The 27,669-nt window shown below is 34.8% G+C and overlaps 3 protein-coding genes across 8 annotated transcripts; 2 read left to right on the top strand and 1 right to left on the bottom strand.

Moving 5' to 3' along the window:
- Positions 1 to 14: 14 nt before the first annotated feature.
- LOC107038780 (26S proteasome non-ATPase regulatory subunit 12) lies at positions 15 to 7,876 on the top strand. Of its 3 annotated transcripts, none has more exons than XM_015258043.2 (7): positions 15 to 119; positions 1,698 to 1,882; positions 2,613 to 2,849; positions 5,029 to 5,315; positions 5,975 to 6,199; positions 6,375 to 6,531; positions 7,123 to 7,876. In XM_015258043.2, exons 2-7 carry the CDS (start codon positions 1,718 to 1,720, stop codon positions 7,411 to 7,413), a joined length of 1,362 nt encoding a protein of 453 aa, XP_015113529.1. In that variant the 5' UTR covers positions 15 to 119; positions 1,698 to 1,717; the 3' UTR covers positions 7,414 to 7,876. The 3 variants fall into 3 exon arrangements, with proteins under 3 accessions (XP_015113529.1, XP_015113530.1, XP_015113531.1); XM_015258044.2 differs by having other exon boundaries at positions 16 to 119; positions 1,710 to 1,882; XM_015258045.2 differs by lacking the exon at positions 15 to 119 and adding an exon at positions 439 to 509.
- On the bottom strand, positions 7,655 to 15,079 carry LOC107038781. Of its 2 annotated transcripts, none has more exons than XM_015258047.2 (3): positions 14,039 to 15,079; positions 9,075 to 9,228; positions 7,655 to 8,956 (listed from the first exon to the last, which is right to left on the bottom strand). In XM_015258047.2, the coding sequence occupies exons 1-3, from the start codon at positions 14,366 to 14,368 to the stop codon at positions 8,883 to 8,885; spliced, it is 558 nt and encodes a 185-aa protein (XP_015113533.1). In that variant the 5' UTR covers positions 14,369 to 15,079; the 3' UTR covers positions 7,655 to 8,882. The 2 variants fall into 2 exon arrangements, with proteins under 2 accessions (XP_015113533.1, XP_015113532.1); XM_015258046.2 differs by having other exon boundaries at positions 9,075 to 9,237; positions 14,039 to 15,073.
- On the top strand, positions 14,258 to 27,547 carry LOC107038779. 3 transcript variants are annotated; one of them, XM_015258040.2, is made up of 8 exons: positions 14,258 to 15,041; positions 19,298 to 19,646; positions 19,725 to 19,888; positions 19,963 to 20,119; positions 21,948 to 22,469; positions 23,626 to 23,916; positions 24,731 to 25,014; positions 26,898 to 27,547. In XM_015258040.2, the coding sequence occupies exons 2-8, from the start codon at positions 19,595 to 19,597 to the stop codon at positions 26,937 to 26,939; spliced, it is 1,512 nt and encodes a 503-aa protein (XP_015113526.1). In that variant the 5' UTR covers positions 14,258 to 15,041; positions 19,298 to 19,594; the 3' UTR covers positions 26,940 to 27,547. The 3 variants fall into 3 exon arrangements, with proteins under 3 accessions (XP_015113526.1, XP_015113528.1, XP_015113527.1); XM_015258042.2 differs by having other exon boundaries at positions 14,426 to 15,041; positions 24,731 to 24,939; XM_015258041.2 differs by lacking the exon at positions 14,258 to 15,041 and having other exon boundaries at positions 19,150 to 19,646.
- Positions 27,548 to 27,669: the final 122 nt, after the last annotated feature.

The raw sequence follows: 27,669 nt of genomic DNA, 5'->3' as shown, positions 1-27,669 counted from the left end.
AAGAGATGACTTCAAGGCGTTGACGTTGAGTGACTGAAAACCGGAGCAGTGTTGATCGAGTTTTTTTACTGTCATCTCATCCCAAATTGCATTTACTCTCAATTTACAATTTTTGAAAGGTAAATAGTAGAGGGAATGGTCAGGGAAATTCCTGGGATTTTTGTTAACATTGAAGACTTGAAAATAATTAAATATAGTCACGGTTTTTACGTGCACAAGTGCGGCGTCAATTTCGGTGTCTAACCTCACTTGTTACAGGCACATTTCTCATATAATTCATTCGAGGACTGAATGAAAATAATGAGATAATTCAATTTTAGTCGTAGTAGTTTCATGTTTATGGATTGGGGTTGAGTTTTCTTTGTGGTTGGGGACTCTGGGGTTAATCTCGGTGGAGATCATAAAAGTGCATTGTAATGATCTCTGAACATGGCTCGAGAGTTCATCTCAATAATAAACCCCGACAATTCAACACAATTTTCGCTGATTATGGTTTATTCTAAAAACGAGTATGTGTGGAATATCGGTGAAGCTTTTTTTGAAATTGAACAAATTTGCCAATTTTTTCGGCGAATTCTCTTTGTCATTGAAGTCTTTTGTATTAATTTTATATATCATGTCGATGATAAATCCCCAACAATTATTGTCAAGAAATTGTGAAAACAGTGATAGTAAATGTCTGATCATTATCATTCATGGTGTCTAAACAACAAGTGATGTTTCAGTAAAATATTAACACAAGTTTTCAGTTTCAATTTTATTGAAGAACAAAAGTTTATTGTGATGATCTTTGAACATGGGTCCAGACTTCATCTCAATAATAAATCCCAACAATTCATTTCAATTTTTACTGTTTATTGTTTAGTCTGAAAACGTGTAGATGTGGAATATCAGTGAATCTTCTTTTGAATTTGAAAAAATTTGTCAATTTTTTCGGCGAGTTCTCTTTGACGTTAAAGTCTTTTCTATTAATTTAAAAAATCGTCTCAATAATAAATCCCAATAATTCACTCCAATTTTTTTTCATTACTCTTCATTCTGAAGACGAGTGGTTCTAAGAGAAAATATCAGTGAATCTTCTTTTAAAATTGAAAAAATTTTGACATTTTTTCGGCGAATTTTCTTTGTCGTTGAAGTCTTTTGTATTAATTTTATATATCATCACGATGATAAATCCTCAACAATTATTATGCAGAAGTTCTGGCGACAGTGATAGGAAGTATCTGATCATTATCATTCATGGTGTCTAAAAAACAAGCGATTTTTAGTAACATATCAATAGATTTTTGTCGAAGTTTTTTGGAGCAAAATTTTCTTCGTAGTTGAAGTCTTTCAATTTCAATTTTATAAAAAAAAACAATAAACCTATTGTAACGATTTCGGAACTTGGGTACAGACTTCATCTCAATTAATTCCAATTTTTTAACAGGTGCAATTTTTATTGATTATTCTTTACTTTGAAAAGTAGTGGTTATAGGAGAAAATATCATAGAATCGTTTTTTGAAACTGAGAAAGTTTGTCAATTTTTTGCAGCTGAAAAAATTGCCTAGGAGGAAACTTTTTTGATCATTTCCAACTACTCATTAATAAGATAATCCCATAACTTTTTGGGAGTTGTATTTTCATTTCACCGTTTTACTCTGGAAAATTCTGCAGCAAGTGAAAGATGCTCAAAATTAATTTTCCATTTTTTCAGATTAAAATCAAGTCCTCACGATGGCAGAAGCTCCAGCAACAGACTCTGGGAGGATCGTGAAGATGGAGGTGGATTACAGTAGTAATTGTGACACAAAAATTCCAGAGTGCAAGAAATTGGCGCAGCAGGGAAAGATTCACGATGCACTCGACCAGCTTCTTGCACTCGAGAAGCTCACGAGAACGGTGAGTTTTACCCAAGCACTCCAAATACACACATGACCATTTCGAGATCAGTTTTTGATAAAGATCATTTATGTAAAGCCGAATGAAAGCTATAGAAAATATTTCCATTAAAATTCCACTACCCTGGTAAAATAGTCCGATTATTTCCGAGCGGGTGATAAAAAATATTTCGGCGTTAATGATGTTTCTGTCTTTGCCGTTACATTCCGATTGGCTGGTAGGTAGAGTTTGGAGTTTGAGAAAATTATGAGAATTAATGGGAACAAGGGTATGTGGCCATTATCGTCCGATTACTTTGCAAAAAAGTGGTTGATAGATCTCATATTACGCATATAAATATTTAAATGAGCAATAAATATTAAATATTTATATGAGCAATATGGGATTTATCAACCACTTTTTTGGAAAGTGATCGGACGATAACGGCCACATACCCTTGATCCTATTAATTCCCGTAATTTTCTCAAACTCCAAACTCTATCTACCAGCCAATCGGAATTTAACGGGCAAAGACAGAAACATCATTAACACCGATTCATTTTTTATCACCCAGTCGGAAATAATCGGACTGTTTTACCAGGGTATATCTCTTCAATTCTGAGGGATAAAAAAATTACAAATATAGCATTCACTGTACACTGAGAAAGAACCGACAGAGATCTCTTAGTGTTCTTATTAATGAATGAATGAAGAAAAGAATGGAACTAGAATAATAACTGATGATTTTCAGGGGGCAGACATGATTTCTACTTCAAGGGTATTAGTGGCAATCGTGGAGATCTGCTTTGAGGCGAAAAACTGGGCAGCCCTGAACGAACACATTGTTCTTCTCTCGAAAAGACGTTCTCAGCTCAAACAGGCTGTTACGAAAATGGTCCAGGAGTGCTGTACTTATATCGATAAGACACCTGACAGGGAAACAATGATTAAACTTATTGAGACTCTGAGGACTGTTACAGAGGGAAAGGTGAGCCATTCAATAAAAAAAAAAACATTCCAAATGGATTTTCAGATTATGGCATCCCAAAAACTAATGGATTCAGGGAAAAATGTTCAGAGCTTCACAAAAAATTTGAATTTTGAACTACGAAAAAGGGCAACAGGTCAAAATATCACAAACAAAATATAATTGGAAAATTATTACATCATAATAATCCGATAAAAAAATTTTAGTTTGCAATTCTCAATTTCTGTTATTTATTCTATTCATTCAATCAAAAGACAAGGATTGAAATAGAATTTATGGGTATTCTTTCATTGCTCGAAAAAGAAATCTATTTTACAACTTTCCGAAGATATTGAAAAATTTATTTTTTAGTTCCTCCCGTCCACTTTTTTTGCATTTTTGAAATTTTTCCTAGCTAAAATGTTGAAATCCCTTAATACTTGAAGAAAAAAAGTGATTCGAAACTCCCGTCAACAAAAAAGAAAAAAATCCATTTTCTAGCCGATTATCCCTTTCTGATTCTTTTTTCATTTCCTTTTCATAATAATAATTGGAATTCGACTATAGGAATGAGGAGTGCCGATATCCTTTTACCATATGAAGGGAAAAATAGATTTTTTATGGCACACCGTGCAATAAGTCGAGTTTATCGCACGCTGCGCTTCGCTTCAAACTCGACTTCTGCACGATGTGGCATAAAATAGTATAGACCACTCGGGCATAAACTTCGTTTTCAACGAATGTGAATACAGACCTCGCCTTCGGCTCGGCCTGCAAACTTCACATTCGTCGAAAACGAAATTTGTACCCTTGTACTCTAATGTACTATAACATTTTCAAGAATACATGGAACGATTTTTCTAATACTCGAACGGATTTCTAATGACTTTGGTTTTCTTTATTTTTTTTAATAGTTATTTTAGATCGCTTCGTCCCGGTTAGGGTATACTGCGATGATGATCAAGACTGTAAATGGTTAGATCGCATCATTCTACCCGCCCGGGATTTGAACTCGGAATCTTTCGCATTTGTGTTTGTTTTGATCAGAAAGAAAAAACACTTTCTATTTATCTTTAACATAATTCCTCTTCATTTAATGTTGTAACTTGTGAATTAAGGAAAAATATATATAATAAGAATAAGAATTTATAAAATTAAGGCCCGGGTGTACTATCTTTCGAACGTTATCTCGATGTTTTTTTTTCATCTTTCGTCATCTGAAATTATCAATTAAGTCCTGCATCATGCAGAAGTTTTGAAAAATTATGAATGAATAATTTTTAAAAAGTAGAAAAAATTCTTAATTTTTTCAAAAAGCATTTTTAATTTATATTCAAAATAAGTTGAATAACAAGAAATTGAAAAATGTATCTGATTTACGGTGACAAATGACGGCCTGTCACTCAATATCATGCAGGGGGAAGACTGATTTCGTAAATCTTTTCCCACACTGCACAGAGACATTTATTACGGGAAAGGCTCTTTGAAAAAAGTTGTAATATTTTGGAGAATTTTTTAATCACACATTTATTACATAAAAATGGCAGATGGCTACATACCACTGTTTTGAAAATTGAGAAACCTAGCTGTCACTTCCCATGAGTGGGTGTTTTGTTATCCATGATGGAAAATGACAGCTAATAGATAATTTGCCACAGCGAATCAGATACTTGTAATCTCCACTTCTTTCAACTCGTTCTGGACCTCAATTAAAAACGCTCTTCGAAAAAGTTCGGAATTTTTTCTTTTTTTTTTATCATTCTATCATAATTTTTGGGAATTTCTACACGATGTACCACTCAGCTGACAATTTTGGATTATGAAAGATAAAAATCCAGATAACATTCGAAAGATAGTACACCGTGGCCTTAAATTAATCTAATTGTGAAGACGGAAATGGAAATAAAATAAAATGAAATGAAACAGCATAAACGAATCTAGTAACGGGCGCGAAGCGCCCGTTCGCTGGTATCACATGAATGAAAATCACATTAAGAATATCACATAAATAAATGTCGCACAATAAATCATCAATCATCATCAATAAATATCACATGAGTAAATACGATAGATGAAGATCATGAAGAATACAAGAAACTTCTCTCTTTTAGATTTTTCCCAAATTTACAATTCTTTCACACATATTTCAAGGATAATGTATGAGCAATGAATTTTTTTCTACATATTCCCACCATTTTAGATCTACGTGGAAGTGGAGCGAGCCCGTTTGACCCATCGTCTCGCAAAATTGAAGGAGGAAGACGGTGATATCACCGGCGCCAATGCTATCATGCTCGAGCTGCAGGTGGAGACTTACGGTAGCATGGCAAAGAGGGAGAAGGTTTCCCTCATCCTCGAACAAATGCGTCTCTGCATAGCAAAGCAGGATTTCGTTCGTACGCAGATTATCGCTAAAAAAATTAACGTCAAATTCTTTGATGATGAGAATGATGAGGAGACACAAGTACTCAAGCTGAAATACTACGAGTAAGTCTATTGATATTTTAATCACCCCTTTATCCTCTTATTTGTCATTTTCCAATTGACCAATCTGTTAATTTCGATTTGATTTGAGGATATCCAAGTATATTTTACAGTTTGGCACGCACTATAGCCTCAACCAGTTAATAACTAGGCAATTATATTTCAGTAGCGAAGTGGTGAAAGGAGATAAGTCAATTTCGACTATTGACCAGTTTTCAATCAATATCTCGGAATCTAAGGAAGATAGCAAAGTTTTTGTTATAACCTTTTTTGTGGAGCCGATTGAGTGCTACAACAAATGTAATTATGAAAATTTCGCCATCTCTTTTAGATTCTGAAATATTCCTCAAAAACTCAACTGAGAGATAAGTCGACTTATCTCCGTTTACCACTTCACTACTGATTTGTTTATTCGGTCACTTCATCATATTTTGTATTTGTTAAATTCATTTGCCCTTTTTAATACAAGTATTTATTCAAATTTGTTAGCATGTTTTATTCATTTTTTTCCTCATCTGATACGATATGAAAGAATTTATTGAATCCTCTGGGTGAATGGCACCTCTTAAGAACAATCAAAAGAATTATAACAAGTTTACTACATAGAAATACAGAAAATACAACAGAATGTCTGGAAAAAATGATTTATTTTATGTGAACAGCTTGATGATGGAACTTGCAAAACACGAGGGCTGGCACTTGGCTCTCTGTCGTCACAATCGTGCTGTTCTGGAGACTCCGGCAGTTAAAGAAGATGTCAAGAAACGTCACACTGCACTCTCACGTGCTGTTCTCTACCTGGTCCTCGCTCCACACGAGCCTGAGCAGGCTGACATGACACACAGGCTTCTTTCTGATAAACTTCTGGATGAAATCCCAACATACAAGTAAATATCATTCTATTCGATCCAATAGATTTGTCTGGCGAATGCGGTGAATTTTTCTATTGAATTTTTTCATACGTGAAGGAAAGAGGAGGGATTGGATATTCATTCATTACAAGCATTCTACAACAATACTTTTTTTAGTTATTTAACGATTGATCTTTGATGTCGTTTCTAGAGAACTACTCCGGCTTTTCGTGAATCCCGAGCTGATCAAGTGGTCAGGCCTCTGCGAAATTTATGAGAAGGATTTGAGAGCTACAGAAGTCTTCACTGCATCTACGGAAGAGGGGCGCAAACGATGGGATGATCTCAAAAATCGTGTTGTGGAACACGTTAGTATCTCCCATTACTCTTAATCACTATCACGTTTCGTTTATATCCTTCACGAATATTTCATTCAGTCAATTTTGCAGAAACAATTTTGAGAATTCAAAAAAGGATTTTGCTAGTTGAAATAAAAAGATTCGATACGAGGGTCATTTCACAGAAAAACCTTGCGAATTTGCTAGAAAAGAAAACTGGATTCAATAGAAAATATTTTTTATAAAAAAATTCAATAGAATTCGATTTTTTGTACAAATTATTCTATTGAGATATTTTTTCAGCTTCATTTTTTAATGAAAAGAGAAGAAAAATAGAGTGTAAAAAACAGAAAATTCATACCAAGAAATTCCTACAGAAAATGAATGTCTTAGTAAAAAAGTTGCTCAAAAAAATGAAATTCTATAGATTTTTCCTATAAAATATTTTCTATTGGATATTTTATTTTACAAAACAATGAAATCCATGAAAAATTTCCTTCAAAATTCACTAGTATTTCCCATGAATTTTTTCCGTGTTCAAATAATCTATGTGGAACATTTATAATTACTTCCATCTGCATTTTATTCACTAATTAATTAATCACTATTGAATATTTTCAGAATATCCGAATAATGGCAAAGTATTACACGAAAATAACCCTCCAACGAATGTCAGAACTACTAGACCTTGCTGTCGAGGAGACCGAGGCATGCCTATGTAAACTCGTTGAGACTGGTGTTATCAGTGCACGTACAGACAGGCCAGCTGGTGTTGTACGTTTCACTGGTACTCAAGAGCCCGCAGCCCTCTTAGACGCATGGTCAGCCTCGTTATCACAACTAATGGGCCTCGTCAACAACACAACGCACCTCATTCACCAAGAGGAGATGCTAGCTGTTGCTCATTCGTAAAAATAATCCTTAAAGTAATTTCTCAAATTTATTTTTTCTCTCTTTCCATTATTTCTGTGAGCGTAACTCTTTGTATTCTTTATCCAATCATTTTTTTTTCATCGAATGTAAGAGGAATAAATGATTGTTTCCTTTTGGCTGAAAAAAATACCACGAGAACGTTTTTACATTAATACTAGTTATTTAATGATTATTGAGAATAAATGAGGATTAACGTCGATTACAGAAATACAAACTCTACTTTTTATTCCTTCAGATTAATTATATTTCATTGGATGTATATACATACAAAAAGAGAAAAACATCACAATTGATTATTGTAAAAATTATTTTATGCATTACACGAGGTATGTACGTGTCTACTAATCATTAATTATTGATAAGTTTTGATTCAACGTTGATGCGTCGATGAGAGTGTTTATGATAATTAATGAGAGATTATTATAGTACTTGGTAAATTCAATTGTCGAAATTTTTTTTATCAAATTTGCCAAAAAAACAGCTTGTTTCGTTCCGCTTAGCAGTAATACTGACCAATTGTTCCGTATTTTCTCATCACGATATTTGTCTTTTTCAAAAAAACAATTCTTATCAATTCCATTTTTAGACCTCATGATTTCAAGTACATCTCACTTGAGGCATCGTTAGAATTATTTTAAGGCATGAATGCAGTCTTAATTCTTGAGACCGTATCAGTAGAAAAATATTTTTTTCAATTCACAAAATGAGTCGATTACTCTAGATTCTGTTTTTTTTTTATACAAGAAAACTGAAGTCAACTTGGTGTACATTTTAGATTCTCGAAGCAGTGGGGGAGAACGGGGGTCCCCCAGCTGAATTATACAGACCCTCTCACATTTCACGAGTCAAATAATATTTCTTTGTTGAATTGAATTGACAGTTTTCGATAAAATTTTCATTTTCACCAAAATTTCAAAAACCCGCCCCGTCAATTATAAAATCATTCACTAACAGACCGAAGAGAGTTCATACATCTTCATAAACAAATTAAAATATTAAATTTATGCCCAAAACTTCATGACTCAAACACTCCATTAAACAGTGTCGAGAATGCTGAAAAAACAACGAAAAAAGCCTAATGTAAATGTCCCTATATTGGGATTGCAACGAATACAGATAGTACTTGCATTTGAAAAACCTACGATAATCGAACTAAAGCTAAGAATTACAGCTGCATCACCAGTCACTCCTCCGAAGCATTAAGTACTACTTAAGTCGATAAAAAAAAACAAAGGGAGGAAAATTAAATTTGTTCAATCACGACTTGACCTTGCGAAGGAAATCTTAAAATGCACAATGGCCCTACCGCTTCCTAATTAAGACCATTAAGACCAAAAGAAAAAATTGTTCGTAGTGAGTTGACAATCAGTCGTCATTATTAACCACATTATCCTGATCGAAGTCGTTAATAATAAATAGAAAAAAAAACAGAAGTACTTGGAAGCATTTCAGGGTTTGGCTCGTGTGGTTCCAACTGTTGGGAAACCATCATCCTGTTGGGACTCGCTCGAGGGCTTTGCACCTTGTGAAAAAACGAAAACGAAAGATCAAAGACTGCTTTTGAAAAATTCAACAAAGAGAATGATGTGAATAAACTCAAGTAAGTACAAGTGTAAAATACAAATGTGACGTCTGTTTACCATGAATATCAGTCTGATGGAGTAGAGCAACGGCCTCGGCGTACGTCGGTGGCGGCAGTTCACTGGGTCCTTGACCTTGAGCTATCGAATCGTAAGGGGGAGGCCCAGGAGTACCTGCACCGGAACCATTCACACCTTGAGCTCCTGCTAACTCCTGTAAATGCTGAATTGCAGTTGCCAATGTTTTTTATGTAGTTGAATGTGTTATTTTGAATGAACTAAAATAGTAATTGACATTTGAGCGAGAAATTGTGAAGAACGAGAGATATATGGGTGTGACGTTTTGAGGGACAATGTGAAGCTGATTGGGGAATCCCTCGGAACATTTTCCTTCTGTCGCGAGTTTTATTCATGGGATTTGAAGGGAAATTCTATAGGAAGACGAATTTTACGGAGATTTTTTTGGGTAATATTTTTCAATTTGACATTTCAATTTGAGGAGATATTCTAGACGAGGACAAATGCCTTGCAAATCATCATAAAAAGATTGATAATATTGCGTAGAACCATTTTCAGCAGAAGCATTTACACCCTAAGGTCCTGCTAACTCCTGTAAATACTCAATTGCAATTTTGAGTACTTTAGACCACTGAAAGCGCTATTTCGAACGAAATACAAAGTAATTAAAATTTGAGCAAGAAGTTGTAAAGAGCGAGAGCTACACAGGTTTAAAGTTTAGAAGGAAATTGTGGTGAGGCCTTGATAAAGCCCATTGGGAAATTCCTTTGAACATTGTCCTTCCGTCGAGAGTTTTTTTCATCTGATTTTTATTTGAAGGAAGATTCTATATGGAGACGCATTTTATGGGGATTATTTCGGGTAATATTTTTTAATCTACTGGGTTTAGAGAAGGGTTCAAGTTATTTGAGTTTGATGAGAAATTCTAGGCAAAGATAAATGCCTTGCAAATCATCGTAAAGGGATTGTGTCGAGACCCTTTCTTCATCTTTTATCTATCTTAGGGCAGTTGCAAATATTACGGAAGTATATTGCGCTGCATCGGAATCATTTACACAGAGAGAAATGACAAAGTTCTGAAACAAGTCTTACTTGTGCCAAGAAAATAGTTTTTTGAAAATGATCAAAAAAGAATTTTTTTTTGAGTCAAACATGCAAGAGTGCGCGGGATGAAAATTTTTTGTCGCAAAAATAGATTTCGTAATTGAAAAAAAATTGCATTCTCTGTACACGCAAGAAATGTCATTTCTAACACTATTCCTTCGTTATTCGATACTCCCATACGTATTTTGCTCCCGAAAAATCTTTGTTTTATGCGAAACAAAGGATAGTAGTTTTTCGTTTCGGCTGTCTAATAATCACAGACAACAAATGAACCCTTAAATGAAACAATAATAATGATATGATAGCAATCTTGTAATTTAGGGATAAAATATTTGTTGATAAATTTCCCTCTATATGAGATATTTTCATCCTGAAAAGGCACCGTCTGGTGTGAATTATCCTCCTCTTGAGCCAAATATTTCGTTGCTGTCGAAAACAGAACAATTATTCACGTCTGAGACTTTCAAATTCGAACCAAACAAATTATTTTTTGGCAATTTTCAACTAGCGATTTTGTTGGCCCAAACAAGACTTGTTTGACAACATGTTTGTTTTTCTCTCAGTGTGGAAAAAATTTACCCCAGGGGTAAATTTACTCTGATTTATTTGGCTAATAGGAGTGAGAGAAATTTTCTTCACTTCACATTATATTGTACAAAATAAAGTGATGAAAAAGTCATACAGCGGAAAAATAACAGCAAATAACAAGAATCACGCGGAGGTCGTAAGTACCTAAAGTAGAACAATAGAGAAATGAGTAGCCTGTCTGCTGAATTGAGAGAAGAGCATCAAGACCTCGAGAAATACAATTGACAAAGTTTTCTGAAAATTCCCCCGCGTCAAGGGTGATCACTCTAATGAGTTTACTTTGGCGCGAAATTCCAGGCGGAAAAGAATGTCTTCTAAAAAATCATAAATTATTGTTTCAGCCGTTTTTTATCTTCTTCCTGTTCGGTCAGTAAAAATAGTACGGGTACAAAAGTTTAAAAAAATAAAACTTCACGAAGTATTGAGTCACGACATATTGCTTCGAATGCGCAAATTCCTCTTCAGGTCGATAAATTTATTCAGTGGAAAACATTGAAGGAAAAATCACAAATCAGCTGTTCCTTATAAATCATTACGGAAGATAACTCTGACCTTACTTCAAGACTTTTGTTTTGTGGTCCATGAAATCATCTTGACGTATAGTCTTCTGTCGAATTGTTCTGAACCTCTAGACTAGATAAACAAACTATTTCTTACAAAATTAATCTACGTATCGAGCTGTAATTGATACAGACCAGGAGAAATATGTCAACCTCTCTATAGCAGGTGTAAAGAGAAATGTTGGGCGACCTTGACAGCATTAATTCATGAATTCCTAGGAAAATTCTCCTTTCATCGAGTTCTACTCAACCTATTCGTTCGATTAAAAAAAATTACATAGAAAGGCAAATCCATATTGAGTATTTCACTAAATATCGTTGAACTTCCTCGGTTTAGAGATAAATGTCAGGAAATTTTTCATAAACTATTAAATATTTTGACGATGACTTTCAGGGGGAAATATCACTAGATGTTATTTGCAGGTCGAAAAATTTCGAACAAAACGTATTTTTCAACGTTTTCCCTCGATTCTTGCGGTCCCAAAATTGATGAATTAACAACAATTTTCAATTAATTTATTCGATTAAGGCCCGGGTGTACTATCTTTCCAACGTTATCTCAATGTTTTCTTTTCATCTTTCGTTAATTGTCAATTAATGCGGAAGTTTTGAAAAATTATGAATGAATAATCAAAAAAACGTAGAAAAAATTCTTAATTTTTTCAAAGAGCATTTTTAATTTATATTCAGAATAAGTTGAATAACAAGAAATTGAAAAATGTATCTGATTTACGGTGACAAATTGGCCTGTCACCCAATATCATGCAGGGGAAGACTGATTTCGTAAATCTTTTCCCACACTGCACAGAGACATTTATTACGGAAAAGGCTCTTTGAAAAAATTTGTAATATTTTTGAGAATTTTTTAATCACACTTTTATCACATAAAAATGGCAGATGACTACATACCACTGTTTTGGAAATTGAGATAGCAAGCTGTCACTTCCCATGAAGCGTTAGTGTTTTGTTATCTACCATGGAAAATGACAGCTAATAGATAATTTGCTACAGTGAATCAGATATTTGTAATGTCCACTTTTTTCAACTCATTCTGTATCTCAATTAAAAACGCTCTTTGAAAAATTTCAGAATTTTTTCTTTTTTTTTTCATCATTCTATCATAATTTTTGGGAATTTCTACATGATGTACCACTCAATTGACAATTTTGGATTACGAAAGATAAAAAAATCCAGATAACATTCGAAAGATAGTACACCCGGGCCTTAACTTGAAAAAAGAATCCATATTGAATATTTCACGACACATTCTTGAATCAACTAGGTTTAAATGAATGTCAGGGAAGCATTCTTGAATTTGTCGTTAGAATTATTTAACTGTAATAGTTCCAACTACGCTAACATTTAGGAAAAAATTTCACGAGACTTTTTTGCTCAGCTTAAGGAATTTTAAACAAGAAATGTGTTCCAGTCGTTCCCCTGAATTTCTATTTCCAAAATTATTGATTAATTAATAAGAATCTTGCAAATGACTTATTCGATGAATGTGGAAAAATTATGAAAATACAAATATTATGTAATAATACTAATCCTAAATAATAAAGTTTAAGAAAAAAATCACAATTATTGCAGAATACCAGCAATCTTGCACTAATTAATGACCGAATCCGCCTACAATCCGTCCCTCCAAAAATCTCCTTCAAATCACGGAAGTAATGTTCCCCCAAACCGAGCAAAAAACCCCTCTTCAAATTTTTCGGAGCAGAACAAAGCATTGAGCCTGGAAGGTCACTGACAATCGAGTGTTCATCTTCCCTTTGCAAATACTAAGTACGAATACTAATATTAAATAATAAGGTTGATGAAAAATATCGCGGGACATTTCGTTAATTTATCGTTAGAAGTATTCAATTCCAATGGCTCTAAAGTTCTGATGTATGATCCTTTTACTTGACTCCTATTATTAAGTCATATCCGACACTCGTAACTCTTCTGATTTTTGTATTTGAATCTTCGGAAAGACATGTGTTTGTAAAAATTCAAAATTAATGAATGTTTTATCAAGAAGATTAATCAAAAAAAATGAATGATGACCTTCAAGTAAAAATGTCACAAGTTTTTTTGTAGCTTAATAAACTTCAAGCGAAAAATGTCTTCAGGCAATTTCCCCTGAATCCCTCAGCTCCAAGATGATTGAATAATTAACAACAATTCAGTAATAGACCTTTTCATTCTGCAAATCTATGGGAAATATTTATTCCGTTCATCGAATTGGAAAATGTTCGGAGAAATGATTAAAAACTCTGATAAATATTGACATTTAAGATAATATCGATTTGAGCACTCGAAAATTATGATTGATGCGTAAATTTCGTCAAAGTGCCCGAAAATCTAGTGACTCTCAGGATGAAAAGGTCTATCGACTAATTTTAAACATTAATTAGGAACAACTAATGAATATTTCAAATAAGTCAATTAACTATGAAAATGTGAAGACTTTTTGCAGCTCAAGAAATTCCGAACAAAAAATGTATTTCCCCAATAATTTCACAATACCAGCAATTTTGCACTAATTAATGACCGAACCCGCCTAAAATCCGTCCCTCCAAAAATCTCCTTCAAATCACGAAAGTAATGTTCCCCCAAACCGAGCAAAAAACCTCTCTTCAAATTTTTCGGAGCAGAACAAAGCATTGAGCCTGGAAGGTCACCGACAAGCGAGTGTTCTCCACCCCGCCAGGCCCAACTGTTCCCACTCACTCACCACAATAGAAACATAAATATTCAATGAATTACCCTGAACAGCTGACGCTGATGGACAAGCATCTGAATAACCGACTTCCTCCTGAGATACAGAATGCATTTGGCCCCGACCATGAGCCCTGAGCAAATGAAAATCGGTCCAACAAGCCACATGTGCCCAAGATTACTGAACACTTGTCCATTGGCAGCATCACCAAGTGCCAGTATGGTAATAGCAGTGCCAATGATAAACAGCACAACACTCAACGCTAGATAGCTATAGCTTGTGCAGTCACATCTCCCAAATGTCGTCGGTTCCTCGTAACGTTCCTCGATCTGTCGCAGTCTATTCGACAGAAATGGACTCTCGAAAACAGTGGCCATATTCCCGGCCCTCGAGCCATACGAAACACATAACCCAGTGGTAAAAGCTATTCCAGCGAGAATTACGTGCTCATTCAGACATTTGCAAGCGCACGCTTATCAGCTTAATTGTTTTATCTTCCTCAAGTGTTGAAGTTTCCCCCTTTTGTCAGTCTCTCTCTCTTTTTTACACTTGCCACTCGTCAGCTGTTCACCAACGGGAATTATCCACTCCTTATCCACACGTTTTCGTGATTTTTTGACTCTAAAATTCTCATATCACCGCTCCAACTCCAAAATTTCACTGTTTTGTGGCACTCGATTGCGATTAATCCGGTTAAATTGGGTGGATTATTCGTGGGATTGGGTAGGTACACACGATAACCCATTAAATTGTCGCGAAATCCCCCCCTGTTTTGAACGACTGTCTACGTGCGGAATAAGCCAGACAGCATCCGACAACTTTTGCCCGCTTTTGCCGAGGTTTTTTGTCTCATTTGGCTGATCGGTTACCCCCACCCTTCGGCGGAGTGGCGACTCCCAGAGACGGAGGTTACGTCGATTCATGGCTCAGTTCAGAGTGATGGCGGTGTTGTTTACATGAGAATTCGCGTGGAATGCGATGATCCGGAGGAGGGCCTTGAAGAGGTGATAGCGGCTCTCCCATTGTCAGTCGGGGAAAGAGAAAAAAAAGGTTTGATTTTCAGCGACATGTCACTAATTTTCAGGAGTTGTCACTAGATTTCAGGAATTTATCAGCAGTTATTAGGAATTCGCGATTGTGGACACACACGAAAAAAATTAATACAGGGAGAGAAATATTCAAGAAACATTACGGAACATTTCACGTAATCCGCAAGCGAGAATCGTTTTCAGTGAATTTCTATAGGAATATAAGAGAATAAATCTGAAACGTTCAGTAAATTTTCGGGTCTGTCACCGAAAAAATACGAAAAAGTCACGTAATTTTTCTGGAAGTTGTAAAATCTAACAGAAACTTCAAGACTTATTATGCCTCAGAACATGAAAATTCTTGGATGTTTAAGAATTTTTACGAAAAGTTCCGGAAAAATTACGGAACGTGTTGTTAAAATCTGCCCCTCACGGTGACTCATTGCTAGCCGTGAACAGATCGTAGAATTTACGTGACGATTGACACTTTTTATTGAATTTTACTTCGCTCCCAGATTACGTTTCGAAACGTAATTTTTACGTCTTTTTTCTGGTAATTTTTATTGAATATTTCTCTCCGTGTAGAAAAACCGAGCGAATTCGGTAGAAAATTCTGTGGGATTTTTATTGAACTTTCTATTAGTTTTTGGCGAATTTTATTGACATGTTCAGTAGAAAATATTCAATAGAAAAAGTCAATAGAATTCGATTTTTCTATATAATTTATTCTCTTCAAATATTTTTGATACACTGAGAGAAAAACGACGAAGTTCTCAAATAGGTCTTACTTGTGCCAAGAAAATAGTTTTTTGAAAATTATAAAAAAAGGATTTTTTGTGCCAAACATGCAGAGGGTGCGCCGGAATGAAAAATTTTTGTCGCAAAAATAGATTTAGTGGTTGAAAAAAAATTGCATTCTTTGTACAGTAGACTCCCGTTAGAGTCACACTCGTTATAGTCGCATTTCCCCTACGATTTTTCGGCTCGCGAGCGCTCCCCCCACTCCATTACCTGCGAAAACCTTTAAATGAATGCTCCTGTTTTTCCTGGAGGAGTCATTGTTTTTGAATTCTCGGAAATTCGCAAAATAAAATACTGAAAATATGAATTTACGATGGGTAGACATTTAGTGTGCTCCTGATCGTCACGGAGAGAGGTTACACTTTTATTGTGGTGAAATAAGTTAAAATTGGATTAGTTAGTTGATCGAGTGAAAATTTACATGAATTGAAAAATGGATCCACATGACAATAATTAATTATTAATAATAACTAATTAATTTTTATTTTCATTGCTCATTATAATATCATAATTGTTACGATAATTATTATTATATTTTCATTTTTTCATCAATAAAATAAAAAGAAAAATTCAGTATTTTTATTTTATCAATGTCGAATCTGAGAAATGACGCCTGGAGTAAGCGCGTGGAGGTGGAAGGCGAATACAGTCGCATTTCCCGAATTCACTTCCCCAACAGCCCCTTGAGTGTGACTAATGGGAGTCTACTGTATTCAATCGATACCTCAGTTTGTAAGGACTTCGTGTCCACAATCTTATTCTGAATAAATCTAAATTTTCTTCACAATGTCCGTAAACGGCGTTTGACGGACACGAAGGGTCCAGTAGAATTTCCCAAACTGCAGTCTAATATTATTGATAATAATTAATTTAGGATTACCAAAATAACACGCAGAGTCTTATGCGAAAATGAACTTTTCAAGGATAGGGAGAAAATTAAAATCTGGAAAAAATCTCGCAGAATCGGAAAAAATAAAAACGAGAGACTACAGTTCAAACAAATACTATACTGTTGTGTAAAATTTCACTTTACGCACAAGTGATGAAATATAAAATTTATTTATCGGCTTTTTATTTTTTTTCCAGTTTTTAAAATATTTTTCAACAGTCAAAATGGAGAATCAAATTAAGGTCTTCACCCTTTGAACAATAACATGATTTTGTTCAATGTAATGAGACGCGCAAGAAAAAACAAACACGAATTTCAGAATCCCTTTGGGGTTCCCAAAGATTCAACGAAAAATTACGTCTGAGCAAAATTGAATTATTTCCTTTCCGACACAATTACTGAATTCAGATTGAATTGATGATGTTCGCGGAGAGGTATGAACTCATCAACCGACAATTTTTAATATTCCTGTTTATTTCAACAATATTTTTTTTAAAATAATAAGTGTTGGATGAATATTTCACAAATTCTTCATATTATTCTTCTATCAACTCAGTTCGTTTGGAAATTCACAAGAGATTCAACCATTGAAATGAGAGAAATCACACATGAATCATGCCATGACTCATTATATGATTCATTATGAATTTTCTTTTACAAGTCACTAATCGGAATTATGAATTGGAGAAGAGCTTAGATAACGAAGTGATGAAAGACCACGAGAGAAAAATTTATCTGCCAATTACATTGTGAAGAATTTGACTTGAGGGAATTCTTCATGAGCCACACTAGATTTTTTTTCGTCAAGAGGTAATATTTTTGTGATATCTGCCTGAAAAATGCACTTTTCGAAACGGTTTAGTGTGCGCAAAGTGGTTGTTTCCCACATGATGTGTGTAAAAACAATAACCACATTACCCCCACTACCGTTTCGAACCGTAAACTCGGCAACTACCACAAAAAATAGGATGTGTTACACGTGCGTGTGAAAAAGTGGAACTTTACGCACTTGTAACACAATATACATCACAGCCACAATGGCGAAGAGAATTTTTCTGGTGAATGTGGTTCTCCACGTATATTCACCGGAATAGTAGATTGTGCACCAAGGGTGGAATGGTATATATTGTGCATCAGGGCGGAAAGTCTTGGTATGTGCACGAGCTGCACATGCCTTCTTTAACACGCCTGCAAAGGAAAGTTCGAATTTTGCTTTGTGATGAGCGGGAGGAAAGTCTTGACGGAAAGTCTTGACTTTTCGCCCAAGGGAGTAACTTTCCATCCTCGGGTGGAAACTTACTGCCTTACTTTACTCCCGCCGGAGGAAAGCGGAAGAAAAGTCTTTACTTTTCGTCCAAGGGAGTAACTTTCCACCTGAGGGTGGAAAGTACTCACTTTCCTCCCACTCATCAAGGAACAAAATACGAACTTTCCTTTGCAGGCGTGTTAAAAAATCGCTTGTGCACCTCGGCCGGAAAGTCTTGACTTTCCGCCCTTGGTGCACAATATACTATTGTATAATAAAATCCGCCAAGGGCGGAAAGTCATGTTTTTTCTGCCCGAGGTGCACATGCTATTTTTTAACTCGCCTGCAAAGAAAAGTTTGTATTCTGTTCTTTGATGAGCGGGAGCAAAGTGAGTACTTTCCACCCGAGGGCGAACTTTCCGTGCAGGTGAAAATATACTATTGTATTTTGCTTTCTGATGAGCGAGAGGAAGTGAATACTTCCCGCTCAAGGCTGGAAAGTTGTTCCCGAGGGAGGAACGTACTCACTTATCAAGGAGCTTATCAGGGAGCAAAATACAAACTTTTCTTTACAGGCGAGTTAAAATAGTATATTGTGCATCAAGGGCGGAAAGCCATGTTTTCCCGCCCGAGGTGGACATGCTATTTTTTAACACGCCTACAAAGGAAAGTTCGTATTTTGCTCTTTGATGAGCGGGAGGAAAGTGAGTACTTCCCGTCCAAGGATGGAAAGTCTTGACTTTCCACCCGAGGGAGTAACTTTCCACCCGAGGGCCGGAAGTACTCACTTTCCTCCCGCTCATCAGGGAGGAAAGTACGAACTTTCCGTGCAGGTGTGTGAAAAAATAGCATGTGCACCTCGGGCAGGAAAAACATGACTTTCCGCCCTTGGTGCACAATACACTATTTTAACACGCCTGCAGAGGAGAGTTCGCATTTTGCAGGCATTTTACAAAATCGCATGTGTACCTCGTGCGGGAAAACATGACTTTCCGCCCTTCATGCACAATATACTATAGTACCACCCTGCAGCGGAAAGTATTTACTTTCCGCCCGCTCATCAGAAAGCAAAATACAAACATTCCTTCGCAGGCGTGTTAAAACATACTATTTCTCGTAAATTTCTGTTTTTTGCACTTTTAGATTAATTGTTATCAATAATATGAGACTGTTGATTGAGCACAACAGCTTTCCTTTCGCATTTGTTTCAGAGTTTAATTTTCGAAAGTCAAGGCACATTTATCCCACTTTGTGGAACGCTACTCCATTGTTATTATTTAAACGAATACTGCGTATTTACATGCGATATATGTGCACATTCATGCATTTATATCTGCCGTAGAGACTGGCATTGGTCGGTTTCGACAGCCTCGGTCTGCCATTGGCCACTCAGAAGTATCTCGAATTGTTCATTGGCCATCAGCCCCCGTTCTGTTGAGTATCGGCTGTGGATAAGGACCGCTTGAGAGTGCTCAGCTGATGACGAGCACGGAGATGTCCACAGCAATGGCGTTTCTGATGATGGCTCTTGTCCCGAGATGATTGAAGTTACATCGTAAAACTTCATATTTCGTGCTTCGGAATTCTACTTAATTAATTTCTCGTTATCTTGATAAATGTGAGGTGCAAAGTGGTGAAAATGTGGAGGAAATACTTGAACATTTGTACAACTCTTTTGTGTGTTTTACAAGGTGACAGATAGTGCATGACGTTGTAAAAAATAATCAAAGTGCTTTGAAGAATTTCATGATTTCTCATTGATTTTTCAGTCCAGGGTTTTAGCGGATACGTTACGTTGATCGATGATGGACCCACTGTGCAGGGTGGGTCCATAACTTTTCGAGCTGATTTGTATAATTACGATGGCTCCAGACCCTCCGGGGAATTTTCATACACGTGGACAGACAATGGGGTCCCTGGACACAGATATGAGGTATCAAATGTGCTGTTATCATTTTGGTGCGAGTGATAAATGAATTATTCATGCATTGATCTGAAATTTTTTAGTCCCCCAAAACACAAAATACAACCAGTATTTGGAAGGTCGATTATCCAGCTCAATTCTATCCTGTTGGGGAGTACTCAGTCCAGGTGATTGTGAGTCAGTGGCACCTTATCTTCTGGAGGGATGAGGATAGTCAACACAAGAGATTCGAGATAACTGGTGAGCCTTCATGCAATGTAACAGATTGAAGAATGGGTGGGGAAATGCGATACATGAGTTTCGCGTATGAAAAGATTTAATGAAAACACCTTGCGTTTTATCTGAGAAATTCCATTCCTTTCCTTCCCTTTTAGAAAACTATTGGAACTCTGTTGGAGTAATTAAAAAGTTCTTGAAATTCTATTTGAGTTTTGGTAAAATTATATAAAATAATTCTATTGTTTTCTGTGCTACTTCTGTTGAAGATTACATAACTTTACTGCGTAATTTTTTTAATAGAATTCTGATAGAACTGCAACACCATTTTTACAGAGTCTTACAGGAATTTGATGAAGGTTTCTATTGAATATTTTAATTTCTGTTGCTCTGACTTCACTTCTCCCAGTTTAAATTATCCCAGAATAATGCTATTATTTTTGTGTCAATTCTATTGAACATTATACAACTTTACTGCGTCAGTTTCTTGTAAATATTTGACAGGCATTTGGTTTTCATATAAAAATTTCTCTGTATAAATTTCTCAAAATCTTGTTGCATTTTCAAGAAAAAGAAACTCAGAAATTCCAACTCCAAGGATTTTCATGCAAAGAAAACCCAACAGATTAAGTGATATGGAAAAATCGACAATTATTACAGAGTTCTTACAAGAATTTGATAGAGATTTTTGTTGAATATTTTAATATCTGTTGCTTCGACTTCGGTTATCCCAATTTCAGTTATCCCAGAATAATGCTATTGTCTTTGTGTCAATCTTATTGAATATTATACAACTTTACTGCGTCAATTTCTTATAGATATTTGGTAGAAATTTGGTTGTCAAAAAAAAAAGAAAATTCAAGTACAAGAATTCTTACAAAAAAATCCCAACACATTAAGTGATCTGGGAAAATCAACACCCATAGATTTTTTCTGTAAGAAAATGTCTATTGTAAAAGGCAGGAAAAGTTGCGTCATTTTCAATCGAATCAGCACCAAAAATTCAATTTTTTTTAGAAGAATTCAGATAGAATTCCATACAATTCCTACAGGGATTTGATAAAGGTTATTTTATTAAATGTTTCAAAATCTATTGCACCGACTTCAGTTCATTTTGAGATTTGACATTTTTCTCCCAAACCACTTATTGCCGAGATAAATGATTACTTAACAAAATCGTTACAAAAATATGAAGGATTGAGGTTCACAAACTTTCCCCTTTACCCCATAGTCCCCCAAGGTTTCTAAAAGTCCAAATAATCCTTCTCACTTATTCATAAAAAAGAAATACGAAATAAAATTTAATTTCTTACAAAATATAATTTAAATGGTGCTGATAATCCATGAATTTTTCAAAAATAATTTTTTCTCCGGCAATTGAATCGTTAAATTTGATGGTCTGCAAATCTATTTTTACAAGAAATTTCATTTAAGGCCCGGGTGTACTATCTTTCGAATGTTATCTCGATGTTTTTTTTCATCTTTCGTAATCTGAAATTGTCAATTAAGTCCTGCGTCATGCAGAAGTTTTGAAAAATGATGAATGAATAATCAAAAAAAGTTCAGAATTTTTTCTATTTTTTTTTATCATTCTGTCATAATTTTTAGGAATTTCTACATGATGTACCACTCAATTGACAATTTTGGATTACGAAAGATAAAAAAAATCCAGATAACATTCGAAAGATAGTACACCCGGGCCTTAAAAAAACTTCTTCGTAGAAAACCTTTGGATATTTTCCGCCAAAAGCACTTTTCTCGAAAAAAATGCATGCTTAACAAAATGATTATGTTTGTCCTATTTATGATTTACTTTCATGCATTTTTTAATTGATCTTCATTTTTATTCTAGCCCTCCTGAACGGCAATATCTCGATATCCCAATCAAATCACACATTAGAGAGTTCCTACATCTCCTCGGCAGTAGAATCTGAAATAAAGATTGACTTGCGAGAGGGCGATGCGAATTACATAATCAAAAATGCAACGGAGATATCGACATTTTGGTTCGTTGATTGTCAATACTACGGACAGACGAATGACTTCACATTTCGATACAATTTCACCCACCCCGATGAAACAAAATCCATCGAGGCTCTAGTGGTGGCCTCCCACGAGCCCCCCACGACCACCACAGTTGCACCCACCACAACGTCCACCACTCCAGCTCCAGCAACGAACGTTACGACGACTAAACCGGCTACTACGACCACATCAACGCCAAAGACAACATTGCAGCCTTCGGTGCAGAATAATTCGTCTACGGACATGGGGAAGAACATGTCCCTGCCTTATGTTTGTGTGAATACTTCTGTTGTACCTCCTGATCCTAAGAAAACATACGGCTATTTTCATAAGGATGTTTATGTCAGAGGTAAGCTAATGGAATTTTAGAGGTAAAAAATTGAGGGAAGATTTAAGAAGAATTTACTATTCGATTTTGATTATTCTGTATTAATTGCATGATTTAGAACATTCGAGTGTTTTCTAAAGAGATTTTCAAATTATTTTAAAAATAGTAATGATTAAATGATTAATGATTTTCTTATTTATTTTTAAATCATTTTAAAAAACAGTAGAATGTTTTCTCCTTTAGGAGAAAATTTGTGTAGTTATGGAATGGACAAAGAGAATAGAATGAAAGTCAGTAGAAAAATTACCGAAAAGACATGTCTAAATCCGATTTTTATGTTATTGAGTCAATAATATATTCTATTTAGAGGCTTTAAATTAATTCTTCACTGGCAATTTTATAGACAACAAAACATGTTTTTCACCTTTTTTTTCAATCTGGCAGATCTTAAGATAAGTTAAAAGATCAACGAATTCATGTCCTAATCTCTCCATTAATTCTCTTCCTAAAGAACTCAGTAGCGAAGTGGTAAAACGGTTTAAAGTGAAACGGAACTCTTGCGTCTATATGAATTTTTAGAATTGTGTTTTGCTTCCGAAGGGAAGCATTATTTTTGGTCGATTTTTCGATTTTCTAATTTTTTTCCTGCAATTATTATTTCATATTTATGAAACTACTTCATTGACTCAACAATGCAATGATCGAGTCGATAAAGTAGTTTCATAGATAAAAATTAATAATTGAAGGAGAAAACGTTTCCCCTTAAGTCGACTTATCTCCCAGTGGAATTTTTGAGGAATATTTCCCAATCTAAGGGAAATAGCGAAATTTTCGTAATAACATTTGTTGTAGCTCTCAATTCGCTCTACAAAGAAGATTATAACAAAAATTTTGCTGTCTCCCTTAGATTCCGAGATGTTCATTGAAAACTGGCCAATAGTCAAAATTGACATAAACCAGTTTTACTATTTCGCTGTTGAATTAATCTTATTAATTGGCAAGATGGTAATACCTCTGGAAATTTTTGTCTGAAATGCATTCTTCTCAACTCTTGCGTTAATATATTCCCAAACTGTATAACTCTGTTTGGTTTGTCGAACTAAAAAATCATAATCGTGGGTTTCAATCATCGCCAATGAACAAGTAATTAAGAACCAATTATTATTATTCCTTGCAGCGCCGATAAAAAATATCACAGTGGAAGGAACAAACTGGATAAAACCCTGGGAGATGCTCAACCTAAGTGTGAGTTGCCACGGCTCTGGACCATTTCTCAAATGCCTGGAAGTCCATCCAGGGACTTACAATGTTACAGGGAATGAGACCTGCGACGACGGAGTATTACTCACCACGTGCAACTTCTCGATCATCCACTTCTTCCTGGAGGCTAATGTTTACACTATATTAGTGATACTTAAGAACAACGTCAGCACGACGGTTTACCCTTTAACAATCAATATTTACGAAGGTAAACAGAGAAAAAATCAGTGTTCCCACCATCAATTTTATCAAATATTCAAATTGAGGGCCATCAAACATCATTAGAGTCTCCAATTTATTGAGAATATTATTCAAATAATTTCCACGTTCGGGAGAATTCAATAGAAAGAGTTAACGCATTTGTTAACGTTTTCGTTACAAAATTCAATTTTTAATTCTAGTAGTTTTTCGTCAATTCTAGTGGAAAAATCAACAGAAACCGTTTTATACAAAAATGAATAATAAGTTCTTTTCACTCCATTCTTCCCTCTCGTTGAAACAATCAAACACAATATTCTATATTGAACACTTCTGTTGTACAAAACACGCTGAAAAGCAGCGTAATTTTCCGATAGAATTGTCGAAAAACTAATAAAGTTTCCGATAAAAGTCCAATAGAATTTTCTAGCGAATATGCTGCATTGTTTGAAGAAATGGCATTTCATTGATAATCAAATGAAATTCTAAATTTTCAAGCAGCAAAAGACGAGAACTCCCCAACTTACTTGAATATTCAGTACTATATAATACTAAATTTTCAAATGATTCAAATTTCAAGGATATATTTACTTTATTTACTTGAATTTCCCTTATTTTCATTGATTTTTTCATCAAATAGTAAATTATCAATGACGAAATTCTTTGAAATTTTCGTGAAATCCTCACTTGATAAAAATTTTTTTTAAAAATAGCGGGAATTTGAGCCAACAATTCCCGACAGATGCTGTAGATGCTTCTATAAAATTTTTTCATTCCTGTATTTATTCATATTCATCAGTCAATATTTTTAATTAAATCCCCAGTGACTGCGAAGCCCCAGCTCTCAGTCATCGTAGTCCCCGTCTCCTGTTCCCTGGCAGCAGTAGTCCTCATCGTCTTCGGCATAGCTTACTACATCCAGAGTCGTGCGAGGTTCACAGTCGAAGTCGCAGACTTCGACTTTGGCCAGAACAACCCAGACATGGAGTACAAGACCTTCAGGGAGCGCCTCCGGGACTCATTCAATAGCACTGTAAGCGATGTCCGAGGGATTTACACACGACCACCTAATTACGGAAGCATGAATCGATGCACTATCAACTCCACTGTAATTAACAACAGACAGTCGCAGAAGTCTATGTAGATGCATCTAATTCACTCGCTCATTTGTGTTGTCCGGTGATTGTGCTTCTTAATTTTTGATTTAAGTTGTAAAACGTAATGTATGAAATATCTCATATTTATTTTGAGATGGGAGAGTGGAGCAAAATGAAACCGCCGAAAAACGACTATCTGACGCAATTCAAGCAAAAAAAAAATTTTTTTATCAACTTTTGTTTATTAACTCTTTTTATTATTGGGAACACTGATGAGAATAATAATTTTCTATTCGGTAGAAAAGAACATGCGGTGAGAAAAAATCACTGATATTCGCAACCCCTAAATAGCGTATCGACTGCTTCCACAGGTGAATCCCATTCCCGAGTTGACAATATTAGTAATTTTCACTAATTTTATCCACAGTTCTCTTAGTTCTTAAGTTATAGGAAATATTTCATCTATAATTCGATTGATTAGATTAGGGCGATTACACTTTTCTTTTTTCATTCGATTAAAATTCAGCATCACGTTTTCTTTTTTCCCCTCTGGGTCTCCCCCTGGGCCTACCTCTGGACTTTGGATTTTGATGGCTCATTTTCTTTTGAATTAATCCATTAACAAAATCTTCTCCCGTCAAAACTTCTCAATAATTTTGCCTTCTACTGAAAGGAAGATTATGATTCTCATCAGTACTCCCAATAAAAAAAATAAATACAAGTTAATGAAAAAAAATTCTTATTAGAAAAATGTGTTTTGCTTGAATTACCTCAAACAGTCGTTTTTGGACTGTTTCATTTTACCCCACTCTACCCTAAATAATTCATAATTTCGATAATAAATCATCTCAGAGCAATGTCAAGAATTCTCTTTTATAGTTGAGAATTTTTTGGCTGTAAAAGAGAGTTCTAGTAACATTCAATTCGTAATATTTTCATTGTTGGGATAGCTTCATCTTCACATTTTGATACTTTCATGTCGATTCCATTATCAATAACTCACTTTATACAGAATTCATTTGTGGTTCTTGAATGATTGATTATCTCGATGATGAATGACTTTAAAATAATGCCGAGAAGTTTGATGTGTAGCTGAGAAAATTTTCACTCTAAAGAAGAATCCTGTTGATATCTGAAGTTACAACACGTGATGCCTAAAATGTCGCACATTCCTTTCTACAAATAATTGATCATTTTCTGAGACTTGTTTTCCACGATGAAAACAGTTCGTGTGACATTCAATTCCAAAATCCTTTATATTCGAGATAATTTCATGATTGAAAGGGTAAGATAATAGTGTTTCATTCCAACATTTCAATGCACATTTCATTATTGACATCTCACCATTTCATTATTAATAACTCTCACAAGCTGCAGCAATTATCGTCAAAGAAATAGTGGAACGAAATAAGTAAATTCCACTGAGACTTCAGAATAGACGAATTTATGTGAAGATCTCTCGACCCAACACTGAGAGAAAAACAAACAAGTCTTGTTTAAGCCAACAAAATCGCTAGTTCAAAATTACAAAAAAAAATTGTTTGATGCGTTTTTGGAAGTTTCAAACGTGAAAATTGCTCTGCTTTCGCCAACAACGAAATATTTGGCTCAAAAGGATAAAAATGTCTCATATAGAGAGAAGATTATCAAGAAATATTTTGCCCTATATTTAAAAATATTTTTTTTTTAACAATTTTTTTGGCACAAGTAAGACTTGTTTCAGAACATTGTCGTTTTTCTCTCAGAGAAGAATGAAAAAAAACAAAAAATCAAAAAATTACAAAAAATTTGCTGTCTCCCTTCAATTCATAGATATTTATCTAAAACTCATCTCGTTCTCCTACTTCATTACTAATTACGTCAGTCTTGAAAAATGATTTATTTTGCTTTTCAGGGATATAAGCCTCTAACAGACCCCACAGCCCCCCAAACCTGAACCCTATCAACGAAATAAACGCACGAAAGAAAAGGAAACCCCGCAGGAAGGCGTACAGAAAATTATTTATAGGTATTAAACTAAGATAAGTCACTTATAGAGCAAGTCTTCATTCCAGGAGTTATGAAATTATAATTATTGTATATAATACGATAATCAGGCTGTGAAACCAAGGAAACGCATTCAAGAGTACAGAATAACTTCACATTTAGTTTAACATTCATCGAGACGATTCACAAGATTTACTCGAAATTGTTAGTCAAATATTCAGAGTATGTTTCCCAGTATTTTATGAATGTTTTATTTTATACACATTATATTTTTTAATTAATTTTCCCCAGAAGGAATCCATAAATATAAATTTTCATAGTTCAGATCAGAAATAAATTGAGAGTATATTTAATTGTCAACTCACGTTTAATTTAATTGTATAGTCTACGATCATAAATCATGTTATTGCTTAACTGTGTAACTATTGAAATAATGAATTACAACGTCTATTTGCAGAATTTTGTGTAAATAAAGTCAATAAATGATTGTAAATAGGAGTATTCAATGTACTTCAGTTTTGACAATTTTCACCAGAGCAATAAATCATGAATTTCAAATGCATTTGGTTTTTATTTCGAAAAGTTTTGAGGTAGACGAGTGGATTATTCGGTATTCAAACGAATGAGGAATTCTGGTCTAAATATTACTAAGCCGTAATATTACGGTAAAAAATATTACG

Source organism: Diachasma alloeum, unplaced genomic scaffold (genome assembly GCF_001412515.2).
Source record: "Diachasma alloeum isolate Michigan unplaced genomic scaffold, Dall2.0 Dall_scaffold_00288, whole genome shotgun sequence".
NCBI lineage: Eukaryota > Metazoa > Arthropoda > Insecta > Hymenoptera > Braconidae > Diachasma > Diachasma alloeum.
This window is presented reverse-complemented; position numbering and strand designations above follow the sequence as displayed.

What these genes read in the sequence shown, in the direction of transcription:
- LOC107038780 (XM_015258043.2), top strand. Translation starts at nt 1,718, where the DNA reads ATGGCAGAAGCTCCAGCAACAGACTCTGGGAGGATCGTGAAGATGGAG. An exon ending in TCGAGAAGCTCACGAGAACG is followed by an intron (nt 1,883 to 2,612) that starts GTGAGTTTTACC and finishes GATGATTTTCAG; the next exon opens with GGGGCAGACATGATTTCTAC. An exon ending in AAAATCGTGTTGTGGAACAC is followed by an intron (nt 6,532 to 7,122) that starts GTTAGTATCTCC and finishes GAATATTTTCAG; the next exon opens with AATATCCGAATAATGGCAAA.
- LOC107038781 (XM_015258046.2), bottom strand. Translation starts at nt 14,368, where the DNA reads ATGGCCACTGTTTTCGAGAGTCCATTTCTGTCGAATAGACTGCGACAG. An exon ending in ATCAGCGTCAGCTGTTCAGG is followed by an intron (nt 9,238 to 14,038) that starts GTAATTCATTGA and finishes ACTGCAATTCAG; the next exon opens with CATTTACAGGAGTTAGCAGG. An exon ending in CCATCAGACTGATATTCATG is followed by an intron (nt 8,957 to 9,074) that starts GTAAACAGACGT and finishes TTTTTTCACAAG; the next exon opens with GTGCAAAGCCCTCGAGCGAG.
- LOC107038779 (XM_015258040.2), top strand. Translation starts at nt 19,595, where the DNA reads ATGTGGAGGAAATACTTGAACATTTGTACAACTCTTTTGTGTGTTTTA. An exon ending in CAAGAGATTCGAGATAACTG is followed by an intron (nt 20,120 to 21,947) that starts GTGAGCCTTCAT and finishes TTTTTATTCTAG; the next exon opens with CCCTCCTGAACGGCAATATC. An exon ending in GATGCACTATCAACTCCACT is followed by an intron (nt 25,015 to 26,897) that starts GTAATTAACAAC and finishes TTTGCTTTTCAG; the next exon opens with GGATATAAGCCTCTAACAGA.